This window comes from Lissotriton helveticus, chromosome 11, assembly GCF_964261635.1.
Source record: "Lissotriton helveticus chromosome 11, aLisHel1.1, whole genome shotgun sequence".
Lineage (NCBI taxonomy): Eukaryota > Metazoa > Chordata > Amphibia > Caudata > Salamandridae > Lissotriton > Lissotriton helveticus.
Window position 1 is genome coordinate 860,582,391 of NC_136072.1, and position 24,424 is coordinate 860,606,814.

At 46.6% G+C, this 24,424-nt stretch overlaps 1 protein-coding gene across 5 annotated transcripts in view; it reads left to right on the forward strand.

The window, feature by feature from the left end:
• Nucleotides 1–24,424, forward strand: part of TAOK3 (TAO kinase 3) — a 1,265,547-nt gene that overhangs the window by 1,233,630 nt on the left and 7,493 nt on the right. For all 5 annotated transcript variants that reach the window (XM_078667094.1, XM_078667097.1, XM_078667098.1 and 2 more), the window contains one exon: nucleotides 11,799–11,981. In XM_078667094.1, the coding sequence (XP_078523220.1) occupies nucleotides 11,799–11,981 (183 nt within the window). The remainder of the gene's footprint in view (nucleotides 1–11,798; nucleotides 11,982–24,424) is intronic.

Below are 24,424 nucleotides of genomic sequence, written 5' to 3' on the forward strand. Positions count from 1 at the left end.
GACATAAGCAATTCCTTTGATTAACTCACAGCAATCCTCATTGTTTAATAGTAAATAACTCTCGTTTGCCAGTAATGTGAATGTCGGAACGATAGCAGGCATGAGGGTACCTTCCAAAATACAGGCTAAATTTGGCTCGTTCTGATTACAGGAGCCGTGTAATTGGATATGTCTACATATTAATGAGTGATCTGGTGTTTCAGTGCATTCTTCACCATTCAAAAACTTCCTTGCCCTCCTTAAGGCATCTATATGTAAAAGGAAGCGACCAGGCTACATGGAGATACGAACTACTAAGATGCTCGTATCTACCAATGGCAAAGTACTTCATACAGGCTTTGAACTCGATTGGAGGAAACGGGAGAGTTATCAATCCGTGGATAAGCCACGTTGCAGTAGTGGCCTCTGCTACAGAAAACGGTAAGGACTCTAATCGTTCAATGTGCAACATGGAAAAAGAAGCATCCTTCATTGAAACCAAACGCTGCTTGTCAGTCAAATAAAGGGGGCAAACAGGGAAGAGGTATTCATGGAATGCCATGGCACTTTTCCTGCCTTAAGCGTCTGCAGGGTCCAAGCAAACTGCATAATAGAACGCAATTGATTTTGACCATGGTACAATACAGACACTTCATGTCACACAATATCAACAACAGATGACACAATATTATCCAATGTGTAAATGCGGGAAGAAAGAGTGTTAATGCTATTATCTACAACTGCTAGCACTTTTTCTAAATTAGCTTGACCTATAGCTCTAAGGCGGGTAGCCGCCTCAATCTGGGATGTTTTCCAGAATTCGTTATAAACAGCATACATCCATCTTTTAGATCTTTTAGCCGGACCTTTTATTACGTCATTCAGATCGACATAGTCAGTCAGTTTAGATAAATGCACTTTAACTGACGCCAAGGTAGAATGTTTGAGCCAATTCTGACATAATTTGCCTACAGAATAGGTAGTCACAGAATGGTCACTTTCAAAACGGGGATCCACCCTGACCGGTGTAAAGCCATGAGCCAAACCCAGAAAACAATTCTGGCACGTATCAGCACTTCTGTGCCAGAGCAACCAGCCATTGGGATCCAAACTGGATATGTTAAAAGAAGAATTCAGCAACGGAGTTTGCAACTCTCAGATCGAAAATTTTGTAGTATTACCCCAACCTGAATATTCTTCTAAATCAGGGAAAGAAGAAGCATTTAATTTTTTAGAGGTAGCCAATTCAAAGCATGTTGTCTGTGAAATTGTAGAATTAAAAAACAACATATGATTCGGGATGAGACATGCACGGTGCAAAGCCTCAGTGCCTTGCACCTGCCAACTTTTAGAACCCCAAACAGATTTAAGGTCAACTGTTTCCTTCCACAACTCGTAGCCTCCAACAGCTAACTGGTCTAGAAAGGACTAATAAAACGCAAAACCAATTGACATAAAAAGGTAAATCGAAAAAAGCTGCAGACAAATATAGGTCCAAGGGGGAATCAAGAAATGTTTTTTAAACAGTCTTGCATAAACAGTAATTCTTGAAGGCTTTCTTGATGTGTGTGAAACAGTGTCAAATGAAAATCTGGATTCTGTGGCCAAGCGAGTTTGTAAATCAGGCATCAGTTGGGTAAGTGTAGTCAGTTTCATCAAGTTGAGTACCAGGCAGTGTACTCAATAAAGGACTGGAAATTGCAGGCATCTCGAGGGCAACATCAGGCACAGGATTTGAGGCAGGGCCCAAAACAGAATTTCTCAAAATCGAAGGACATGAGACCGCCGGTGTCATACTAAGAAGAATCGGCCACTCTGTGTATCTTGACATTGTCAATTGAGATATACCTGTTTTCCTTACGACCTGGAAGTGGTGGTAAAATGACTGTTCTTGTGCCCTTCACACCAAGCACTGGAACTGGAGCTCGATAAGAGGGACCAAATTCTTTCCTGTTTTTTATCTTCTCCCGAACCAGTTCTCCAACTTGGGGTAGCCAACCAACTAACGGGATCTGCAACTCATCATCCGAGGTGGAGGGCAAATATTCCTTTGCAATACTGTCTCTCGTCTCTTGTAGATTCTGTAAAACATTGCAATGTTCATCTACGTCAAAGGAGGCAGCAACAGCCGCCGAGTCTAGACCGTCAAGGTCCGGTACAAACATCTTGATACCAAAGAGCATCTCGTATGGGGTCCGCCCACCCAGAGACCTTCTAGGGAGATTATTTAGGGCACGCTGCACACTATTGAGGTGGGCCAGCCAGTTGCTGCCAGTGCCTATAACTGGAGCTGTCAAAGACTGCTTTAAATCTCGGTTCATTCGTTCCACAACACTATTACCCTCAGGTCTGTATGGAGACGGAAACTTGACTTGGACCCCCAACGAAGTCATGGCATCCATATACGCCTTGGAGGCGAAAGCCGGACCCTGATCCGAATGGAAGGTACCACAGGCAAAAATCCCTACAAAGACACACAAGTCTCTTATGACAGTTTGTGAATCAGCGCTGCAGTGAGGCCACACCCACACAAAGCCCATATAAGCACTACATATAAGCACTACATTTACAAAGCGAGTGCATGAATCAACTGCTACTAAGACGTACTGATACGCAGTATCAGTAGAAAAAGGACCGCAGTGATCTAAGTAAACACAACCTAGTGGTTTATTAGATATGTACAACTGTGTCTGGGGCGGACGCGCAGCAGTTGAAGGCTTAATCTGCTGGCAAATGTCACATTGAAGGACATAATCACGCGTCTGTTTGTACAGTCTCTGCCACCAGAAACCCTGTTGTAACTGAGCCACAGTAGCCAATACGCCCGCATGCGCAGACGCAAATCCTTCATGGGCCGCTGTGAGCAATGTGTGCCTGCGATCTGCGTTGGGAATCAACCTCTCACCAACTACAGGTATTTTCACATAAGGAACTTTATCAGGACTTAAGTGGTATGAATACTTCGAAGGGAACCCCTTAGGATATATACTTCCCTTCTCAGTCACAGCAACAGCTGCCAAGATATCATCATCAATCTTACTTTTGGACCGTGTAACTGCTGCAACCAAATATGACGATACTGCTGATTTTGCGGCCTCATCTGCCAACGAATTGCCAACAGCGTGGACTCCTACGTGCTGATGACCTAAAGTGTGAATTACAAACACGAGTGGCAATTGCTCTTTGAGCTCAACCACTCGGACCCAGATAATTTTATGTTTTATTGTGCTACCCTTGGAATCACGAAAATCATTCTGAATCCAAAAGAAGAGGTTCTCATTGTAAGACTGGACACAGTAGTAAGAATCACTCACAATAAGAGTCGTCACACTAGGATCAGCGTACTCCAATACAAGCATCAGAGCACGAAGCTCTGCCAATTTGTGCGGTGCAGTCCCTAGAGTCTGCGTGTGCACGACTCTGGACTTGAACTCATCATTCACCATGGCACCTACCACAATAGCGCAAGCGGAAACGTATGCATGCTTAGACCCATGCGCAACTTGCGCTGAACCATCAGTGTAAATGATACAATGGAAATCCTTCAAAGGCCGCATAGCCAAAGGTGCAGGATGAACGAATTCATATTGCAAAAACTCCTGCGACTGTAAGGAGGCATCAAAAATAAACGTGACATCCGGAGATGTCAATGATGCTGCCCATTGTATCCACCAAGGGTGCAAAGCTTTAGAATTTGGTACACTGGCTTTCGTAGCTGCCTCCAAAGCAGGATACGGGGTAACAACCAATATGCGTTTTCCCTGTGACAGCGCACGTTCCTTAAGAATCGCCATCTGCACTGCTGTCAATACTTTTTTCACAGAGGAAAACCGCATTTCACCTGAAGTGTACAAGTGTGACTTGTAAGCAATAGGTACTGTGTCTCCTTCATCAAAAGTAAGGTAAGTGAAACCCACCGCCCCAGGGATGATTCTTATCACCAGGTTGGTGTGGTTATCACGAGTCAGTAAGAATTTAGATTTTAGTAGATCAGCCTGCAATGATTGCAAAATAGCTGAGTGTTCTGGCAGCCAGCACGATTTGGTAAAAGTAGGTTGTATCAAAGCATACAAAGGCTTGATACGCTGGGCATATTCAGCAATGTATGTACGCCCGAAATTCAAAAATCCCAGCAAGGACTGTAATTTCTTCAGAGTTGTAGGAGCGCGCAGTTATATGCATTTCTCCAAGAAGTGAGGAGCCAATCCTCGACCTTCATTGTTGAGCTCATAGCCCAAGAACAACACTGTGTACTCTGCAATGTGAGACTTTGCAAAGTTGAATTTGTAACCGAAGTCCGCAAAGTTACAAATTATGTGGTCAACGTGACACAGAGGCGCCCAAAGCTCGTAGTCTGTGAGATAGATGTCCTCCACATACGAACACGCATCCGTGTCCACTCTCTCTAAGAGAGAGACAATGCGTGCAGCAAACACGCCTGGACTGTTCTTATAGCCCATCGGCAAACGTTTGTATTGCCGCTGTTTTCCGCCACTTGTAAAACTGGTCCATTGGGAACTTAGACCATCTAAGTTGTGGGCAAAAAAAACATTGAAAATGTTGTGTGGTTTTAAACCGTTTACGCACAAGACCATCCACTAAAGCAGAGCCGTGGGTATTCTGTACTGCACAGGTACAACAATGGGTGTTAAGATGCCGGTAATCCAATACCAAACGGAACGAGCCGTCTGGCTTGGTTACAGTAAAAAGAGGGTTATTCATCGGTGACACACAAGTTTCAATTACACCTTGATATTCCAATTGTTCAAGGATCTCCGCAACTGAAGCCTTAGCTTCGCGTTTGATAGGATATTGAGGTTGAGGCTGTGGCATAGACCATAAGGGAATCTCGTGGTGTGGGGAAAATTTATCCCAACCACAGTGTGTCCGGTAGAGAGCCGGCGCAAGGGCTTTAGCCCACTCTTCTGCAAAATGTAGTGCATGCTCATTCGAGACAGTGTGCACAAAACTAGGGAGGATCACCTCCTCCCCTCTCGGAGATGCAAGCACAAAAGGTGGGGGCCAGTCAGCCTCCGCTAACAAAATGTCATAAGTAGTTGTAAGATTTTCCAAAAATACCCCTTTTATGGTACGTTGTATGTCACCTTCAATTAAAAGGACTATTTCATAAAGTCTATCAGGGGGAGCTACTCTAGTGTCAGCTGTCTCCACAACAACATATCGGTCAGTCGCTGTCACCGTCAGTAGTGGACGCAGGGCCTCTCGCACTATGGTAATCTCCGCAGCACTGTCCAGCAAGGTCAGAGCCCATGTCTGATTCCGAAGCTGCGTTCTCACTATCTGTGGCATATCTCGCTGTTAAAGCTGCAACTTTCTTTTTCTGAAACTGGGGTCTTTTCGGTGTTGAATCGTCCTGCTTGCCTTTACCGTCTTTCGAGCTGGTCGCATCCCTGCTGGGCGCCCCGACCTCTGCCGCCTCCTCCACTACCTGTCGATGAGGCCGATGATTCCTGAAAAGAACGAGGAGAGTGTTGTTCAGAAACCTGAAAAAGATCAGGTGATTTTATCGGCGCGTGATCGTGCAAGTCATAAATACGTTCTGTAGGTGCAGGCACTGGAGACGCAGGACGAGACTCCGGTTTCTGCTGTTGTTGTTTACCCTGTTTTTGTTGTTTTTTCGGCTAATTTTGCTTCTTAGCCTTGGGCGGTTCGTCAGTTTCTGACTTCTGCCCTTGGGATTGTTTTTTCTCTTTTGTTGAGAGAGGCTTGAGTCCCAAACTATTACAGCCTACTGTCTTATAAGCTGCCACAATAATTCTTGCTAACTGTCGGGGTTTGTCGACATCGGGTTACCTGCAAAGCGTTAGACACCTGAAAGATCACAACATCTCCCTTGACATTCGCAAGTACGAGATTGGAAACTACGTCAAAAGCGCCTCATAGGCGCATACCCAATTCAACCGCCGCCTCGGGTCCGTGGTCATCCTGAACACGCTTAAGGACCGTAGGAAGGACAGTCATTGATGGAGTGCCAAAGCACCTCGTATACACTGCCGCAAAGGTCTTACCCCATGTCTCACAGTCACCAGGTTCCGGGACCAAGTCTTTTGGCATGCTAATTGTCAGGATCCTGTGTTTTTCACCAGCAGTCATGTTAGTAAATACTGCTTCCAGCTGGTCAAACTTCTCGGCAAGCCAGAAAGGAAAATCATCCTTATTCTGGGGGCGCTTGCCCATTACTGCGTTCACCATCACAGGACTGAGCTTCATTCCGCCCTGTCCGGCAGGAAGTGCCGCAGCACCCGGGGCCCCGCCCGGGAGATTGCGGGTAATGTAGTGCACTAACGACCGAATTACACTAATTGCGACTGTATGTAACAGCCGTAAATCTGTAACTGGAACCGCCCCATATCTAGGATGCGGTGTAAATCCAGCCAAAACATGCCAAGTTGTGCCTGGAATGGACAAAGAACCTAACCTCTGAGTTAACAAAGAGTGGGGTAGGGCACCATTAAACCAAACTCTGTGCTGCCAAGCATTAATAGGAACTTTCTGTGTCCTATAGGGAACATATTCCTGTGGCATGGCAGTCGCAGTGTACGTGTCGAACACATTAGTATTTTCATTCACAGCCAGGAAGGTCACCCACTAGTAAAAATTTTCGTATGGGTAAGCTACTTCCACACTCACCACCATGATCACAGCCATGCCATCCACAGGGACATTATAAGTCTGCAAATCTGTGGTTCCCAAACTGTGCGCCGCGGCACCCCGGTGCGCCGTTATGAGCTGCCAGGGGCGCCGCGGCACGATGTGGGAAATTGCAGCTGCAGCGCTAGAAACGTAGAAATGCCACCTGCATAATCGTGGAAAATCTGCCGCTTTAAATTAATATTGGTACCACATTATTCACTTTTCAATGTCCCAGATGCATGGCATTTTCATTTTATGAGTGAAATAATTATTAGTGCTGCTTTAAATTCAACTGCTGTGTTTTCCTGTTCAAATATTTGCCCCCACTGCACAGTTCGTGATGGCGCTAAACAAGGCAACTTTCATAGCTACAATGCTTGGACACAATTGTTCACAATTTTGAAGAATGTTGGTGAAAGTCATTCAGGGCCAGCCGACAACCACAAGCATTTGCCAGAGTTTAAGTACACGAAGGCAGCAGGCATGGACAGAAGGGGCATGAATGGAGCAGGCATGGACACAAGGAGCAGGCTGAGAGCAGAATGAAACAGGCATACATAGAAGGGGCAGTCAGAAGACATGAAGGAGAAGGCATGGACAGAAGCAGTCTGAAGGCATGGGGGAGAAGGCATGGACAGAAGGGGTAGTCAGAGGTCACAGGAAGCAGGCATGAACACAAGGGGAAAACAGAGGACACAAAGGAAACGGTCATGGAAAGAAGGGGTAGTCTGAGGGCACAAAGAGAACAGGCATGGAGATAATGGATAGTTAGAGGGCACGAAGGGAGCAGGCATGGAGGAAAGGGGGAGACTTAGGGCACAAACGGAGAAGGCATGGACAGAAAAGGTAGTCTGAGAACACAAAGGGGGCTGGGATGGACAGAAGGGGATGTCTGAAAGCACAGTGGGAGCAGGCATTGCCAGATGGGTCAATCAGGGGGCACAAATGTAGCAGTCATGCCCACAAGGATCAGACTGAGAGAAGGAAGGGAGCAGGCATGGATAGAAGGGGGGAGTCAGAAGGCACGTTTGGAGGTGGCATGGACAGAAGGGGTAGTCGGAGGTCACAAAGAAAGCAGGCATGAACAGTAGGGGCAGTCAGAGTGCATAGGGGGCAGGTATTGACAGAAGGGGTAGTCGGGGCTATGGGGGCAGGCTCGGACAGAAGGGTAGTCTGAGGGTACGACGGAAGCAGGCATGTACACTAGGAGCAGACTGAGTGCGCGAAGGGAGCAGGCACGGAGAGAAGGGTAGTCTGAGGACACAAAGGTAGCAGCATGGATAGAAGACACAGTCAGAGGCCACGAAGGGAGCAGGCATGGAAAGAAGTGACAGTCTCAAGACACGAAGGAGACCGACAAGGGTAGCGGGGGCAGGAGAGGTCACAAAGGGAGCAAGCATGGGCAGAACGGGCACTCCTAGCGCAGGGCCAGCCACAAGGCATAAAAGAAGAGACGGGGAGACATCCGCGAGCAGGGGGAGAGGGTTGAGGGGATTCTGGCAGGCAGGGGGAGAGGATGGCAGGGGGGAGAGGGTTGGCAGGGTTTTGGCAAGCAGGGGGAGAGGGTTTACAGGGGTGTATTAAATTAATTTTGGCGTGCGTGTTTGCCTGTCGGGTGCATTTTTCCTCTAGTATGTAATAACACTGAGTGGCTCCATCTTAAATTTGCGGGAATTTAACTCCAGATTAACCAAGAGTTCTACTGGGTTTAGTCTAGAATAGATTAGAAAAATGACGATGGCCCTGTCTGTAAATGCACATTTGAAGATGTTTATTAAACAAAATACACTTTTTTAAATTTCATTGTAAATGCATATTCCATATATTCAATAGGAAATATGCATTTACAATGAAATAAAAAATGTGTATTTTGTTTAAAAAACATCTTCAAATGTGCGTTTACAGACAGAGCCATCGTCATTTTTCTAATCTATTCTAGACCAAACCCAGTAGAACTCTCGGATGGTCCTTGAAAGGGGAAGGCATTCAAATATTACTGAAACATTAGATTGTTCACTGGCTTCAATACAGCCTCCCACGCCTGAGTTCACGACGCATTTACATTCTCGATGAGAGAAAACGTATCAGCACATAAAACAAAAGGTTTTTTTCCCCCTTTTACAACTGTTATTTTTTTTATTTTGTTACAAATATGATTAAATACCCTCATCCCAATTTATTTAAGGAAGACAACAGAAAGTACTCCCAGGTCGGGCTTACATACCCACCCGCCTACCGGTAAAAACATAGGGGGAGCCATGGGCAACTGCCAATTAGGTCAAGGGAGCCACGGGTCAAAAAAGTTTGGGAACCACTGCTGTAAATGATTGCGAACCGCAATCCGACTATGCTGTAGAATATCAATGGCATTAGCCATAGCGACACAGTAAGAAAGAGGTACTATAAAAACTACGTAGCACAACTGAGTAGTAATTCAAAAAGAAACCGTTTGAAAAGATTCAAGCTTGAAAAGACCTATGTAACTATAGGTAGGTTCGTCCGACACCACTGTCTTCCGGAAACAATAGCGAAGGTTGTTAAGGACTGATAGAAGCACTACTCAAGTGTCATGTAATAAGACCACCAACGGTTGGGCGCCATGTCGCAGGGATCCTGCTCTCACACAGAACTGTGCATAGAGACATGGAACCTCAGTGAATTAGGGTGTGCCAAAACTTACCTTAGTACCCAAAATCCCCTACCAGACTAGCAATCAGTGTCTCATTGGTTCTTACAAACTCCCAATGTTTAGACAACCCAGAACATGGACTTAGAACACCTCCAGTAACGTGGAACACATGAACACTCGCTCGTTATACCAACATATCAATCCAGAACGAGGAGTAAATGAAGACATGTGCAAGTTTGAAATGTTTATTTCTAATGCAGTGTTCTCAAGCGCAGTATCTTAGCTAATACAAGCAAACATATTATAAGAAACAAAGTTATCAGCATAGTTACTAGTCCATAAAATACAAAGGGAGAAAGCATGTGAAAATGCTAAAGGGAAGAAGGCTAAATGGCCCTCCCTTGCTAGTATATTATATTATATCTTAGAAGGTCTCTCTTATAGTCTTTTTTTCTAGCAAGACTTAGAGGTGGGCACAGTAATAGGTTAAATGCTGTCTTTCTCTGCCTTTTTATTGATCAACCTTCTTTGTTCATGTCACCCATTGAGATGATATTTCTAAAAGGAATGATGTGCATGTTTCCATGTATGTCTTGCATTATGCCTCCTTGGAACTTTAACTTGGCGCTTAAGTTCTTGATTTGCCCACTGTTCGAGCACCAACATAGCTGTTCTCCACGGCTCCTTACCACTAAGACTGTTCCTTATCACAATTATCTCTGTGTGCCGTGTCGGTGAGCAGCAGACAGTTAGTCAACATCAATACACCACTTTCTTCCCCGATAGGTTGGTGCTGAGACTTTTGATTCCTTTCTGCCGAAGGTTGTTTAGTTCTTCTTTGTGGATTGATCCATTTCCTTTCATGCCTTTTTCTCTCCATCACATGCAAGGAAGAGAATTTTCACCGGTTGGGCACAAAGACCGTTTTAAGCTTCTATGTTGAGTGTAAACAAGGGTAACAAGTTGATGACTAGCTTTTAGCGGGATTCCCTGATGCTAAAAAGGGGAAGGCTGTAAATAAGTGCACATTATCCGGGTGGATCTTACTGTGCATATGGACTTACTGGACAAGAAGGAGCCACCTGAGGACCTACAGGCATATTTTACCTCAGTCAAGACTACTTCAGCAGTGTTGGCGAGGGGTGTTTGTGTTCTAGATATCTGCAACATGGTTGCCCATGCATATGTTCACCAAACACTACTCCCTCAACAGTTCTGCTGAGAGGGCCGTTTTTTCCTCTCATCCTGCAGGTCACCCCTCAGACCCTACACCTTTTTGGCAGTAGTTGCTGGGACAGCTATTCACAAGGCCAGAAATATGTGGTTAAAAGAAAAACGAGGTCTTTACCTTCTGTAACAATCTTTCTGGTGGATTCTCTATCTAACTGTAGATTCTTCACTGTCCTCTCGCCTCCTCATTCTGTGGAGTGGGTTCCTGTGACTGTTTAAAAGAGCTTATGTTATATTTGACACACAGTATTTGTCATGGTGGCTTTATGTCTGAGGGTGCTTAAACGTGCAAGACCAAACTGATGCTACACGCTGTGTTGATGCCTATATACAGCTCCATAGCCTCACTTCCCAGGGTATGAGGCTGTTAAGAGTCCAGCTGTGACACATACCCGTGCACAGGAGCAATTGGTGCTGAAAATCTGAATCCAGTCCAGAGCATAGAAATACTCAAAAGGTTAGGAATATGCTGTTAGTGACAGTATCCGCTTGAAAGAAAATTAACATAGGTATGTAACTTGTTCTTTTTTTGTCCTCCTACATGCCTTTAGGTAACAACCCTTGCAGATTGCCCTGCTTTCTCTTACTCAAACATCTTCTTGTCCACTCTTTGGGCCATGGGAATCTGACCTCCCTAAAGCTTATTTTACCTAATAACCACTTCCCCGGATACAGAAACATCATTGTGTGCAGGTGAATTCCCTATTTAAATCCAACAAAACATAAGGGTCCCTCTTGTAACACCAGTGTAATGTGAGGGGAGGTCAGGAAAATATCATACCAATACCGGTGCGTCCTAATTTTCACAAACTGGTATTTTTGCAACCTGTTAGGATGTGATATGCATGTCTCAAATGGCATAAAATGTGGGGTGTGACCACTTCTCCATCGCCCTGCTTCAAATCTGAACATATATATTTCCACTCTTGTATTCAGATCAGTGTTTAAATACAGTGATTTCTTCCCACATCTTCAACCACCACCTGCATTTATTAGCCTGATATTAACATAAACACAGATCTCCATCCTCCTCTTGCACTTCATAACATTGACTGTTCCCTTAATGTCCATCATTTTCTGCCCGTCTTTTTATAGTGATAACCCACTGACATCTGCTTACATACCCTGCTCTATGCATTTTACCACCTGGAGAAATAAAGGCCTTGTTGAGCAGTGCGCAGGCATACCTTATAAGATAGACTACTTTCGGAATTTAGCATGACAAACTGCTAGGACAGATGTTCAATCTCTTGACCCCAGATCTAGTGATGATCTCTCGTCTTTATGATTTTCCCCTTTATTTCAGCTTCGTCTGGATGAGGCTCAGGAAGCCGAATGCCAAGCCTTGCGGCAGCAGCTGCAACAGGAGATGGAGTTGCTGAACGCCTATCAGAGCAAAATCAAGATGCAGACGGAAGCACAGCATGAGCGTGAGCTCCAGAAACTGGAGCAGAGGGTGTCGCTACGCAGGGCGCACCTTGAACAGAAGGTACATACCTTAGAAGTGGTTGCAAGAATTTCCTTCATTAAGCAGTTGTTTCAAATTGTGGGTTTTCTGTGACAGTCTTTCACAGCTAGGATTTATTTCTGCAACAGGTTAACACTTTTGTCTTTGGTGGGACACAGACGTTGATGAATAGCAAACATTACTTAACTTTTGTTTTCAATCAGGTGACACATTGAGAAAACGCAGGGTCATTCAGCGCCAGTGAATAGGATGATTTCTCAGTTGTTACAAACAATGCAGTGTATTATGACAGTCAATTTAATTTGTGTTTGAGACAGAATGAACAGAAGTGCCTCTTCTCCAAAAGTCCGATGGGCTGCACAGGTTCTGATGAATCCTTTAAACATACCCCTGAAGGAGAAGTATAATTAGAAGGTATTACATTTCCCTTCTCCTTCATGGAATCTTCATCGTAATTTTGTATCTTAGATAACAGTACATCCATCATCAAGGAGGTTAGAAGGAACTAGAAGCTTAAATGGCAGCATAATAATAGTGAAAAATAATGATCCATATGACCATTTAAACAGACTCATAGCTGGGAGTTGTCCACCTTATATCTTAAATTAGTATTTAGCCATTACTGTCTACAATGGGAAGTAATAATGGGAAAGAATAGACTTCCTGTTATCTGCAAGTCCCATCTCTGCAAAAGCACTCTTTGCAGAAACACGTTTCAACCTCATGGGAAGGACACTTCACCTAACTGCAAAGCATTTTTTAGCTTTCTATGCTGCCAAGTCTAATCCGTGGAACTATAAATGTGGGCAATGATTGTATGAAGATATTGTAGCCCCTGATGCCCAAAGATAATATATGCCACAGTAAGCTCTTTGGACAATCTTATATATTGGAATGGTCTCAGATGAGGTTTTAGTGCCTGGTGTTGAAGTTGTGGCTTCAACCGCTGTCGGAGCTTAAATCATCTTAAAATGCATGCGTTTTAGTCTAAATGATGAGATAATGGAGGAAAGGTGTATATAAATGTACTTTATCATGGTGTGAGAAGAACATTTTGCTTGGCGTTGGGTTCAGAGAAACCGGATTCAAAGCTTTGTTATTTTGGGTAGGCTGGGGGGAGACAAACAGGTGTGTCTGTTTGACTTTCATTAGTCCAGTCAAGACATTGAAGACATTTGTGTTCAGCAGCCTGAAAAATAACGCTTAAGGTCGAAATTGCTGAAAACATTATGCAGTCTGTCAGCCAAATACTTAAGCCTTTGTGCTCCCAAAAATAAGTTTCTCATCTTGTTGAGTTTTGTTTCTTGATATGAAACAAGGAGGTCAAGTTCTGTTCTTCAAGCATAATATGTGTATCTGAAAGAAACAGGTTAGTGTTAGATTAATTACCTTAGAATATCCCCAGTCGTCAGACTGGACCCGGAAAGTTTTGCGTAGCAGTACCCTTGCGGGTCGGTAGGCGTCGTCCGCGGCTCCGTGTCTGTCGTAGACGTCGTTGGCGCCGTGATGACGTCGTCGGAGTACTTAGACGCCGCCCTCGCGCACTGACGTCAGTTCTTCTTTTTTCCGCGCCGGCAAGCGCAGATGCGGAAAAAGCAGTACTTTACTCACTTTTTTTACAAAACTTTTTTTACAAAACTTTTTTTCAATCCTTTTTTATCTCTCTTCAAGTCTTTACGACGCTCAGTGCCGGTAGGGATTCCCGGATTCAAGCCCTGTACCGATTGCAACCGACTGATGTCGGTTACCTATCCCCACCGCCGGTGTCTCTATTGCCTTGGAACCAACCACGACGACAAGTCGTGCCCCGACTGCCGGGCTCTGTTGCCGAAGGCTAGGCGGGAGCGGTCCCGTAAGCGCCTCGAGATCGGGAAGTCGGCCCTGGGCCACAGTCGTCGAAGCTCGGCGAGTGGTCACCATTCGTCGGGCTCCAAATCCTCAGGTAAGAGGCACAAGAAGTCGAAGAGGCAACATCGCTCTTCCGACTCCCCCTGGCGCTCACGCGATGCGGCCGGGGTTTCAGGTGATAACACCCACGCGGCTCCGCCGGAGCGGCAGGCGATGCGGCCTGCTCCATACCCGCCGGTCCCTAGACAAAACGCGACGCCGGAGGAGATCAATGCCTTCCTCATGGCCATGAGGTTGCTCTCTCCTCCGTCTGGTTCCGCGGCGCCTTCGTGCCCCATGGTCCCGGCTGGGAGCCCAAGCGGGCTGGGTGCTACGGCCCCGGCGCCGTCGGCGACTTCGGTCCTGCCGCTGGTGGACCTTACGACCCCGCCGGCGTCGACCCCTAGGGTGTCGCCCCCAGCGCCGTCCCTGGTTCTTCCCTCGTTCCGGATCCGGCATCGGACCAGCGTTGCTAGACGCCGCATTCGACGCCGGCAGAAGAGCAATTCTTCTATGATACGGCTGGAGGGCGAGGGTGACTGGGAGGGGTCTGAGGACCCTCTGACACTGGCGTGTCAGTCATTTCAGGACTGGACAGATGAGCTAGGGGAAGCCAGTGGTCTCGACACTTCACCTGACTCTGGCTTTGTCTCCCCTCCTACCGTGGTTACAGAAGAGGGGGCTGCTTATAGTGTGGTGCTGACGAGGGTGGCCAAGGCCTTGCCTCTTGAGCTCCCCATCGCGACTGTGAGATCTAACATCCTCACTGAGGTCCTGTAACCGCAGGCAGGCTCTCCGGAGCCTCTACTGCGGTTTAATGAGGCTCTCACGGACGTCCTGTTGGGCACCTGGTCCAGGCCCGCTACAGTTTCCCCTGTAGATAGGAACGTCGCCAGGTGCCACCACCTGGCTCCGGGCGACCCTAGTTTTCTGTCCACCTACCCCACCCCCGAGAGCCTGGTTGTCCATGCCTCTACTTCCCAGTCCGCGTTCCCGACTGCACCTCCAGATCGGAAATCCAAAAGGTATGAACAGTTTGGCAAGAAACTGTTTTCCTCCCTCAGTTTGAGGTTGCGGTCAGTCAACACCGCTTGCCTTTTGGGCAGTTACACCCACTCTGTGGGATACGGTTGCGGCCGTGCTGCCGAAGTGCCCGGAGGGGGCCCGGGCAAAGCTCGCACAAGCCTGTGCGGAGGGACGAGACGCAGCGCGGTATTCCATTCTATGTGGGCTGGATGCCACGGACTCGCTGGGCAGGGCGATGTCAACGACGGTGGCGGTTTACCGCCACGCCTGGCTGAGGTCCGCCAACTTCTCGACTGATGTCCAGAACACCCTCATGGACATGCCGTTCTATGGCAGCCACCTCTTTGGTGGCAAGGCAGATCATGCGCTTGAACGCTTCAAGGACTCCAGGGCTACGGCCAAGTCCTTTGGCCTGTCGGGCCAGCGTCAGCCATCTTCTGCCTTTCGCTCCTTTTGTGGCCAAGGAAGGGGCGCCCCTTCATGTCCTGCCAGCCACGGGCCGCAGTCGAACATCCAGCGCGGCAGACGTGGTAACCACCGTGGCGGTGCCAGGGGACAATGGCGAGGCCAGCCCACATCCACCCCCGCAGCATCTGCCTCCAAGCCCTCCTAGTCCGAGCATTCAGGCCCATTTGATGCCAGTAGGGGTCAGGGTCCGCCATCACCTCCTCCACAGGCGCAACATCACTTCGGACAGGTGGGTGCTGCAAATCGTCCGAAGGGGCTACTCCCTCCCCTTCGAGGCGACCCTTCCAGCCATGCCACCACAGTACCACCGCGTGTCGGGGGATCACTTGCAACTTCTGCAAGAGGAAGTATCGGCCCTCTTGGCCAAGGGGGCCATTGAGCGCATTCCTGGGCCAGAAGTAGGGTGTGGTTGCTATTCCCACTACTTTCTGGTTCCCTAGAAGGGCAAAGGGGGCCTACACCCTATCTTCGACCTGCCGAACGTCAACGGCTTCCTCCGGAAGGAGAAGTTCAAGATGCTGACTTTGGCTCAGGTCTTAGCTGCCCTGGCCCCCGGAGACTGGATGGTAGCGTTGGACTTCCACATCCCCGTCCTGACGGCCCACCGGCGTTACCTGCAGGTTCACTGTAGGCCACAAGCACTTTCAGTACACCGTGCTCCCCTTTGGCCTTACCAGTGCCCCACGGGGGTTCACGAAAGTGATGGCGGTGGTCACAGCTCATCTGCGCAGATTAGGGGTGTCAGTCTTCCCCTATCTCGACGACTAGTTGTTGAAGGTGGGCTCGCCCCAGACAGTCGTCAGCCACCTCCAGACTACAGCAGACCCTCTGCACTTGCTGGGGGTTTCCATCAATGTGCCAAAGTCATACCTGTGTCCCTCTTAAAAGCTCCTCTTCATCGGAGCGGTTCTGGATTCTGCGCAGTTTCGGGTTTATCCTCCCGAACAGCGGGTTCGGAATATTCAGGCTCTGATTCCGATCTTTCAGCCTTTACCCCGTGTCTCGGTCAGGTTGACGCTGCAGCTTCTGGGCTGATGGCCTCCTGCATCCTTCTGGTGCATCACGCCAGGTGGCGGATGCGGGCTCTGCAGTGGGACCTGAAGTTTCAGTGGGCCCAGCATCAGGGCAACCTGTCCAACCATGTCCTGATCTCGGAGGGCACTGCGAGACAGTTGCAGTGGTGGCTCACAGACCGCGATTGGGTCAGCGGCAGATCCCTCTCCCAACCCCAACCGGAGCACGTAGTTGTGACGGATGCGTCCCTCCTGGGCTGGGGGCGCCACATTGGAGAGGCGGAGATCTGGTCTCCGGCGGAGTCCCGGCTCCACACCAATCTTCTGGAACTGCGGGCGATCCGGCTTGCACTGAAGGTATTCCTTCCCTCTGTCCGGGGAAGTGTGGTGCAGGTGTTCACGGACAACACCACCGCCATGTGGTACTGCAACAAACAGGGCGGGGTGGGGTCGTGGACCCTTTGCCAGGAGGCTCTGCGCCTCTGGCAATGGCTGGAACACCAGGGCGTCACCCTTGTGGTTCAACACCTGGCAGGTTCCCTGAACGCCAGGGCGGACAAACTCAGCCGTCGGTGCATGATGGATCACGAATGGCGTCTGAACGCTGACGTGGCGCAAGGTCTCTTTTGGCAGTGGGGGAGATCCTTACTCAGATCTAATCGCTACAGAAGAAAACGCGCAATCTCATCAGTTCTGCGTGTTGGAATTTCCAAGGCGGCACTCGCGCGGCTACGCTTTTCGTCGCGAGTGGAGTTGCGGTGTGTTGTACACCTTTCCGCCTATACCACTTCTGCCCAGAGTGCTGAAGAAGATCAGGTGCGACCGGGACCAAATCATCCTTGTGGCTCCGGACTGGGCACGCAGATACTGGTATCCCGAGCTACTCAGCATGACAGTCGATCCCCGTCTTTCAATTTGTCTGCCTCTTCGGGAGGATCTTCTGTCGCAGCAGCAGGGGACGGTCCTCCACCCGAACCTGTCCAACCTCCACCTCCATGAGTGGAGATTGAGCGGCGGCAGTTGAGGCCATTTGACTTGCCTCCTGAAGTCTGTGATGTCATTCTGGCAGCCAGGCGTCCCTCCACAAAAACGGTATACGCCTGCAGGTGGAACAGATTTGTGGCATGGTGCACAGCAAAGGCTGTGGATCCCCTTTCTGCCCCTCTTTCAGAGGTTCTCCTCATTCTTCTTTCACTTGCCCAGCAGGGCTCTGCTCTGGGCACTATCAAAGGCTACCTGTCTGCCATTTTAGCCTTCTTAAGGCTTCCTGATCAGCCTTCTCTTTTCAAGTCCCCTGTTGTAAATTGATTCTTGAAGGGCATCACTCACATGTTTCCTCCTGTTCCTTTAGTGATGCCTCAGTGGGACTTGAACCTTGTTCTGACTTATTTGATGTGCGCTCCGTTTGAGCCACTTCACAATTGTCCTCTCCTTCTTCTCACTCTTAAGACTGCATTTCTGGTTGCCATCACCTCTGCCATGAGGGTGAACAAGCTTCAGGCTCTTTCTTCTACGCCTCCTTTCCTTTCTGTCCATCCAGACAAAGTTCTCTTAAGAACACGTCCCTCTTTCCTGCCCAAGGTTGTTACAGCCTTCCACATCGGGCAGTCCATCACCTTGCCCACCTTCTTTCTGCCGTTCGCTAGACACTACTGCCTGGACAGCCAAGTCCGGAGAGATGGCTTCTTTGGCCGTTCCGTGCTCCAGGACTTTCTGGTGTGATCTTGGTTCGCAGACCCACCACCGGGGTTGGTATTGCTGGGGTATCTATTCTAAGGTAAGGAATCTAACACTAACCTGTTTCTTTCAGATACACAAGTTACTTACCTTCGGTAACAATATATCTGTAAGAAACAGTAGTTAGTGTTAGATTCCTTACCGCCCCATCCATCCTCCCCGTTCTGCGAACCGATATCTAGGGTTAAGGTCATTCCTTTGAGGGCCCTAGTTTAATGGCACCGGTGTCTGTTTTTATCATGGCTCTGCGTTTCTGGCGCGGAAAAGCCATATATAAGAACTGACGTCAGTGCGCGAGGGCGGCGTCTAAGTACTCCGACGACGTCATCACAGCGCCGACGACGTACGTGGAGCCGCGGACGACGCCTACCAAAGCGCAAGGGTACTGCTAAGCAAAACTTTCTGGATCCAGTCTGACGCCTGGGGATATTCTAAGGTAAGGAATCTAACACTAACTACTGTTTCTTACAGATATATTGTTACCGAAGGTAAGTAACTTGTTCAATGCACCATTAGTAGAAAACCTCCAGTCCCAGGTGGACCCATAAGTTTTAGCATGTTTTTATGTCATGTTTTTTCACAGCTGATCAGTCCCTGAATCTTGTAGTTGTACAGGTGTGCTTCCCAGCTGTGAACTGACCAACATCATATTACTGCTCAGTTTAGCTGCCTTTCCAGCAATGGTTTTTGCTTTATTGTAGTTTGTATGAGCATCCACTTCTTGTGTAATTGATGGGGCTTTACCAAAATTAGAAGTGTGTCCTCCTGTCTGCTGGATACTTTCTCCTTCAGTCAGTCAAACACAATTGTTGATTCCATATGTGGCCCAGGTATGGTGACACTGTGTCAGAAAAAGGGAATTGTCTATGTGAGAGAATGTCTGACAAATAATGTTTGGCAGCCATACAGTACTGGGATTATCTGAAGAAGAGAATAGTACTCGGATGGACCCACTTTTCCGTTTTGTTTTTCCAACATGTTTCACAGTTTAGCTTTTTTTTACACAGTTCGTGACACTTCCCTTTGATTGAATCACACAGAACTACTTTGTTTTGAAGAACTGTTTGTACTTCTTGAAATTAGTCTAAAGCACTTGTTATGAGTGGCCCAGAAAATGGCCTACATACTCGAGTATCTGTAGCTGTGAGGGGTTGTGAAAATTCGGGCAATTTCATGTTTGACCCTCAGAAATTAGGAATTACTCAGGGTATCAAATTCCAGGTCCAGTTGCTCTGATAATTTCTCATTTTCTCTATGAAAACTCTGCGGATCTCATAATTCCGATGGGGCCAATAAATCCCTTTATTGAGCCCATCTAAAATAGGAGGTAACTCATAAAGAGGGACGACCTGTAGAAGGCAATCCTTCAGATAAAGATAAAGAGTGGTGTCTGTTTTTTAAAGGAAATCCCACAATTGCAGCCTTGCATTTAAAGAAAATCTGAGGTGCAAACTGCATTTCCAAAAGACGTTCCTTGAACTGATGAAGGCATCCTCTGACGTGAGGGATCTTTCTTTGTAAGAGACATTGTTTTTTATAAATGTGTCTTCAGATCAACAATGCAAAGTTAGTCAGTCCCATTTTGAATGAGTGGATTGATCCACTCATGCAACAGCATCCTGAATATTTTGTCTTCCTTTGATCATGTTGAAATTGTGAAGGTCTTGGGTTGGCCCAAGGCACACACTTTCTTATTTATTCTGTATTCAAGAAAGTTGAGAATATTTTCACTGTCCCTTGACCGGAAGGAATCCTCTCAATCATATTCTTGAAGAGCATAGAAGAGATCTGCTGTGTCAGAAAGGCACATTGAGACGCAGACGAAAAAGGTGGAATGTTGAGACCAAAATGATGGACCCCAAACTGCATTTGGCAGTATTTGTTGATCATCTCCCGGATGCCAGATACTGCGAATATTCTTCCTGTGGCTAGACTGTTAAACAGTGTAAGAAACTGGAGAAAGCGATTTTAAATTTACTTCCGCTGTGAGTTCCCTTGCTAAAGCAGAGGCAGCTTCCGATCTCCCACCTTCAACGGAGCACTAAATGCTTTCCATGGTAAGGAAGTGAACGAGGCAATGGACTTGAGTCTGCTGATTGAACATCAAGTTGCTAAATATTATGACTTTGGGTGTAACTTTCTCATTCGTAGACTAATCAGTATGACGATTCGTCCTTATTTTTTTGTTTCATATTTTGAGTGTAATACAGAAAATACAAGGAACCGCAACATGGTTATTTAACTTTTGTTAACAGAGTTAGAAGGTATACCTTAAGTAAATTGTTGCAGAAGGTAAGGCTGCCTTCCATGTGTACTGTGATGTGTCTGCAGGTGGCCTTGCTAACTGTATTTAGTGTTCTTTCTTGTTGTTTGAACATAAACACTTTTATCTTAAACTTGATCATTGGTTATACGACCCTCACCCTCCTTAGCAGCAGGCCCTCACTCCTCTTATCTGTAGTAACAAAAGATAGGTCAGGCAACATCACCACTATTTATTCATAGCAAAGGTAATATTTAGTATTTGCCTGTGGTAGAACAGATTCCCTCTGAGTCTCCCCATGCATCGGGACAAGCACAGTCACCTACTCATTCCATGTGTTAGGTTTGGTTATTAGGTGAGATTATGATGGCTCACTCGAGTAGTGGTCTATCTTATTCTTGGCCCACCATTTGCTATAGGAAGGCTTCCGTTTAGATTTAAAAGATTGCTCTGGTAACCTCTGCCAGAATGCCAAAGATTAATACTTTAACAGCTTATTCTGCATTTTCTAAGATGTCCACCTTTTTCTCTAGTTGGACATCAGTTCCCACTATGAACTGCTGGGACTCGGTAAATATGTAGTCCCTTTCGTGTTTGAGTATGTAAGTTACATAAATTATTTTATCCTTTAAAAGGTATTTGAGAAAATGTTCCATAAATTATTTTATCCTTTAAAAGGTATTTGTGAAAATGTTCCATTCTTTCCCAAAGGAAAAAGTCATAACAGCCCAACAGATAGCACTATTTTCAGATCCCCTTTTTGTCAAAGATGTGCATTTTATTTTGTCCTATATCGTGGGAAAGAAGAGAAAGAAGGATGACATTTTGGGACGGTTTTCTGCTACATTAGACTTTGATGATGGACAGAACCTGAAATGTAAAATTCAGCTTGTAAGGCAATGTCTTGTGTATTCTAAGTTAAGAAAGATCTGCATCGCATTTATTTATTTTATTTTATTTTATTTTGAGAGTTTTATATAGCGCGAACAAGATCTTTGCAGATAACAGAGCGCTTTACAGAATACAAAAGCAATGGAGAAGAAAAACAAGCAAGTATTGAACAAAGTATCTGATCACGACATAAATGAAAATAAATAAAGGCATCTAAAAAAAGGGGGGAAGTTACAGCGAGGAGCATACTAAATCAAACAGATACATACAGATAATACAAAGGTGCAAAAATATCCAGGATCAATGTTCAAGTGAATTTAGCCATGAGGATAGCTTTTACTTCCTTCTTGAAAAATGAAGTGGAGGAGATAAGTCTGGTTTCTGGGGGGAGTGAGTTCCAGATCCTGGGTGCCATTCCTGAAAAGGATCGTTTATAGGTTTTTTTCCTTCCGAAATCTTCGAGGTTTCAGAAGAAGGTTTTTTGTGCTTCTAGTGTTTCTTGAGCCACCTGAGATGGTCAGCTTCTGAGTGAGGTAGCTGGGTGAGTTATGGTGTACAGCACTGTGCGTCATACAGGCGATTTTCAAATGGATTCTGGCTTCAAAAGGCAGCCAGTTCAGGGATCTCAAGTCAGGGGAGATATGGGAGCGTTTCTTTGAACCAGTGATGAGTCTCGCAGCAGAGTTCAGTGAGGCTTTTAGGGGTGCGGTTGTTGATAGGAGTAGTCCGCAGAGGGCGACGCTTCCGTAGTCTATCCGAGGAATGACTAGGGCTTGTACTGCAGTTTGAAAGTCTTTAGCTGGGAGGAAAGGTTTACGTTTCCTCAGGGTATTTATTTGGAAGTTAGCTCCCTTTATTGCCTTGCTGATATGGTGTTGCATATTGAGGTTGGTGTCCAGGGTGATGCCAAGGGATTTCGCGGAGTCTACGATGGTAGGTTGGATGTTGAGTGCAGTTAGGTTTTTAAGCAAGGTTTGTGTGGTGGAGATTTTTGCGGGAGGTGTGATCAGAAGGAACTCAGTTTTCTGAGCATTAAGTTTGAGGTGATTCTCGGCCAGCCATGTTTGGGTGTTTCTGAGCGTTGAATTCAACAGATTGATGTCTTCGGGTGATTGTAATTTGAAATAGAGCTGGTTGTCGCCGGCATACATATGAAAGTGTACATTGGATGCTTGTAACAAGGTGGAGAGAGGCTCCATGAATAGGTTGAACAATGTTGGGGATAGGGAAGAGCCTTGTGGGACGCCTAAAGTAACAGGCATAGGTGAGGACATCAAGTTGTTGCTCTTGAATTTCTGTGATCTGTTATGCAGAAAGGAGGTAAACCACTTGAGAACGGTCCCTGATGGACCCATTCTAGTATTTAACAGCTCGAGTAAGCTTTCGTGTTTGACAGTGTCAAATGCTGAGGATAGATCAAGTAGGATGAGGAGGCAGGGATCATTCTGATCTAGGATTTGGAGGGCGTCATCAATTATGTGCGTCATAGCTGTCTCTGTGCTGTGACCTGATCGGAAGCCTGATTGATGAAGATTGAGGAGGTCAAACTTTTCAATGTGTTTTGTTAGCTGGAGTTGTACGCATTTTTCCAACAATTTGGCCAGGGTGGGGATATTGGTAATAGGACGATAGTTGTCCAGGTCCTAAGGGTCCGCTGTTGGTTTCTTGATAATAGGAGTGACTTGACCCACTTTGAGGGAGTCAGGGATGAGTCCTTGTTGAAGTGAGCTAACAATTTTGGTCCACAGTGGGAGGAGCAGAGGGATAAAATCTTTTACAGCGTTAGCTGGAAGAGGGTCTGTGAAGTGATTAGAAGGTTTAAGTGTACTGAGCAGTTTGCCAATTGTTTCTTCTGAGTAGGTTTCAAATGAGGACCATGCGGCATTGTTTTTTGTTTCAGTGTGAGTTATGCTGGGTGGACTAGCGTAAAGGCTAAGGTCTTTTAGGAGATCTATCCTGATGTTGTCGGTCTTTAGGGTAAAGAAGGCTGAGAAGGCTTCACAGGATGGTGTATTGAGCAATGAACTATGTGGTTGTTTGGGCTGTTCCTTGGATTGTGTTTTGATTAGATCAAACAATTTCATCGGTCGGTTCTGTGCTTGGTCTAGCTGGAGGCTAAAGAAGTTTGATTTAGAGCGTTTTATTTTCCTAAAGTAGGCATTTCTCTTTTTCTTAAGAGCTTTAAGGTGCAATGCTGAAGAGGCTGATCTCCAGGAGCGCTCTGCAAGTCGCATGGCACGTCTATCTTCGTTGAGTCTGCCATCGTACCAGGGGTTAGAGATCTTAGTGGGGACTCCCTTTAGTTGTAGGGGGGCTGCCTCATTAATTATAGTGGTCATAGTGTTGAGGTAGTGGTGGGTCAGTGCATGAACATCTGAGGTGTAGGTAGGGGGAAGGAGGAGATTACAGCTGGAAGGAGGTAACGAGTTAGGGTTAAGTTTCTTCAGGTCTCTTTTCCAAGTCTTGGATTTGGTGGGTTGAACTGAGTTAAGTTTGATTTTTTCATTGATGAAGAATGTGATAATGTGGTGGTCTGACCAGTCACCGGGTTGTATTGATTCCAGTTGGGTGGAGTCCTCTTTGGAGATGATAAGGTTGAGGATAGAGCCCTTGTCATGGGTGGGGCTATTGCATATTTGGATGAGGTCAAGAGCGTTGAGGAAGTTTTTGAAACTATTAACCAGCGCGTCATTGTGATCGTTCCAGTGGAGGTTAAAATCTCCAAGGAAAATATGAGAGTTTTGATGACTGGAGTTGGTTGTGATTATGTCCATGATTTGTTGGGTGAAGATGAGGTTGTCCCTCGGTGGATGGTAAATGATGTGCAGAGAGCATACAGGTTCGCCTATGCTAATGACATCAAGGCAGATGTATTCACATGAGGTGAGAGTGGGGGAGGTGATTCTAGTAATGGAGAGGTTGTTCCTATGAATGCAAGCGATTCCACCACCTGCCTTGGCAGTCCTGTCAAGTCTAATGATGTGATAGTTGGGTGGAACTAGAATGTCAATGATTGGTGTAGAAGATTCTGTTAACCAATTTTCGGTGAGGATCATGAGGTCAAGGTCTAGTGTTTCTATGAGATCAGCAATGTCTGAGGAGTGTCTATGAGCCGATCTGCAGTTTAGTAATGTGCATTTGAGCCGAGGGGTGATAAGTGAGGTAGAGGGTTCCATAAT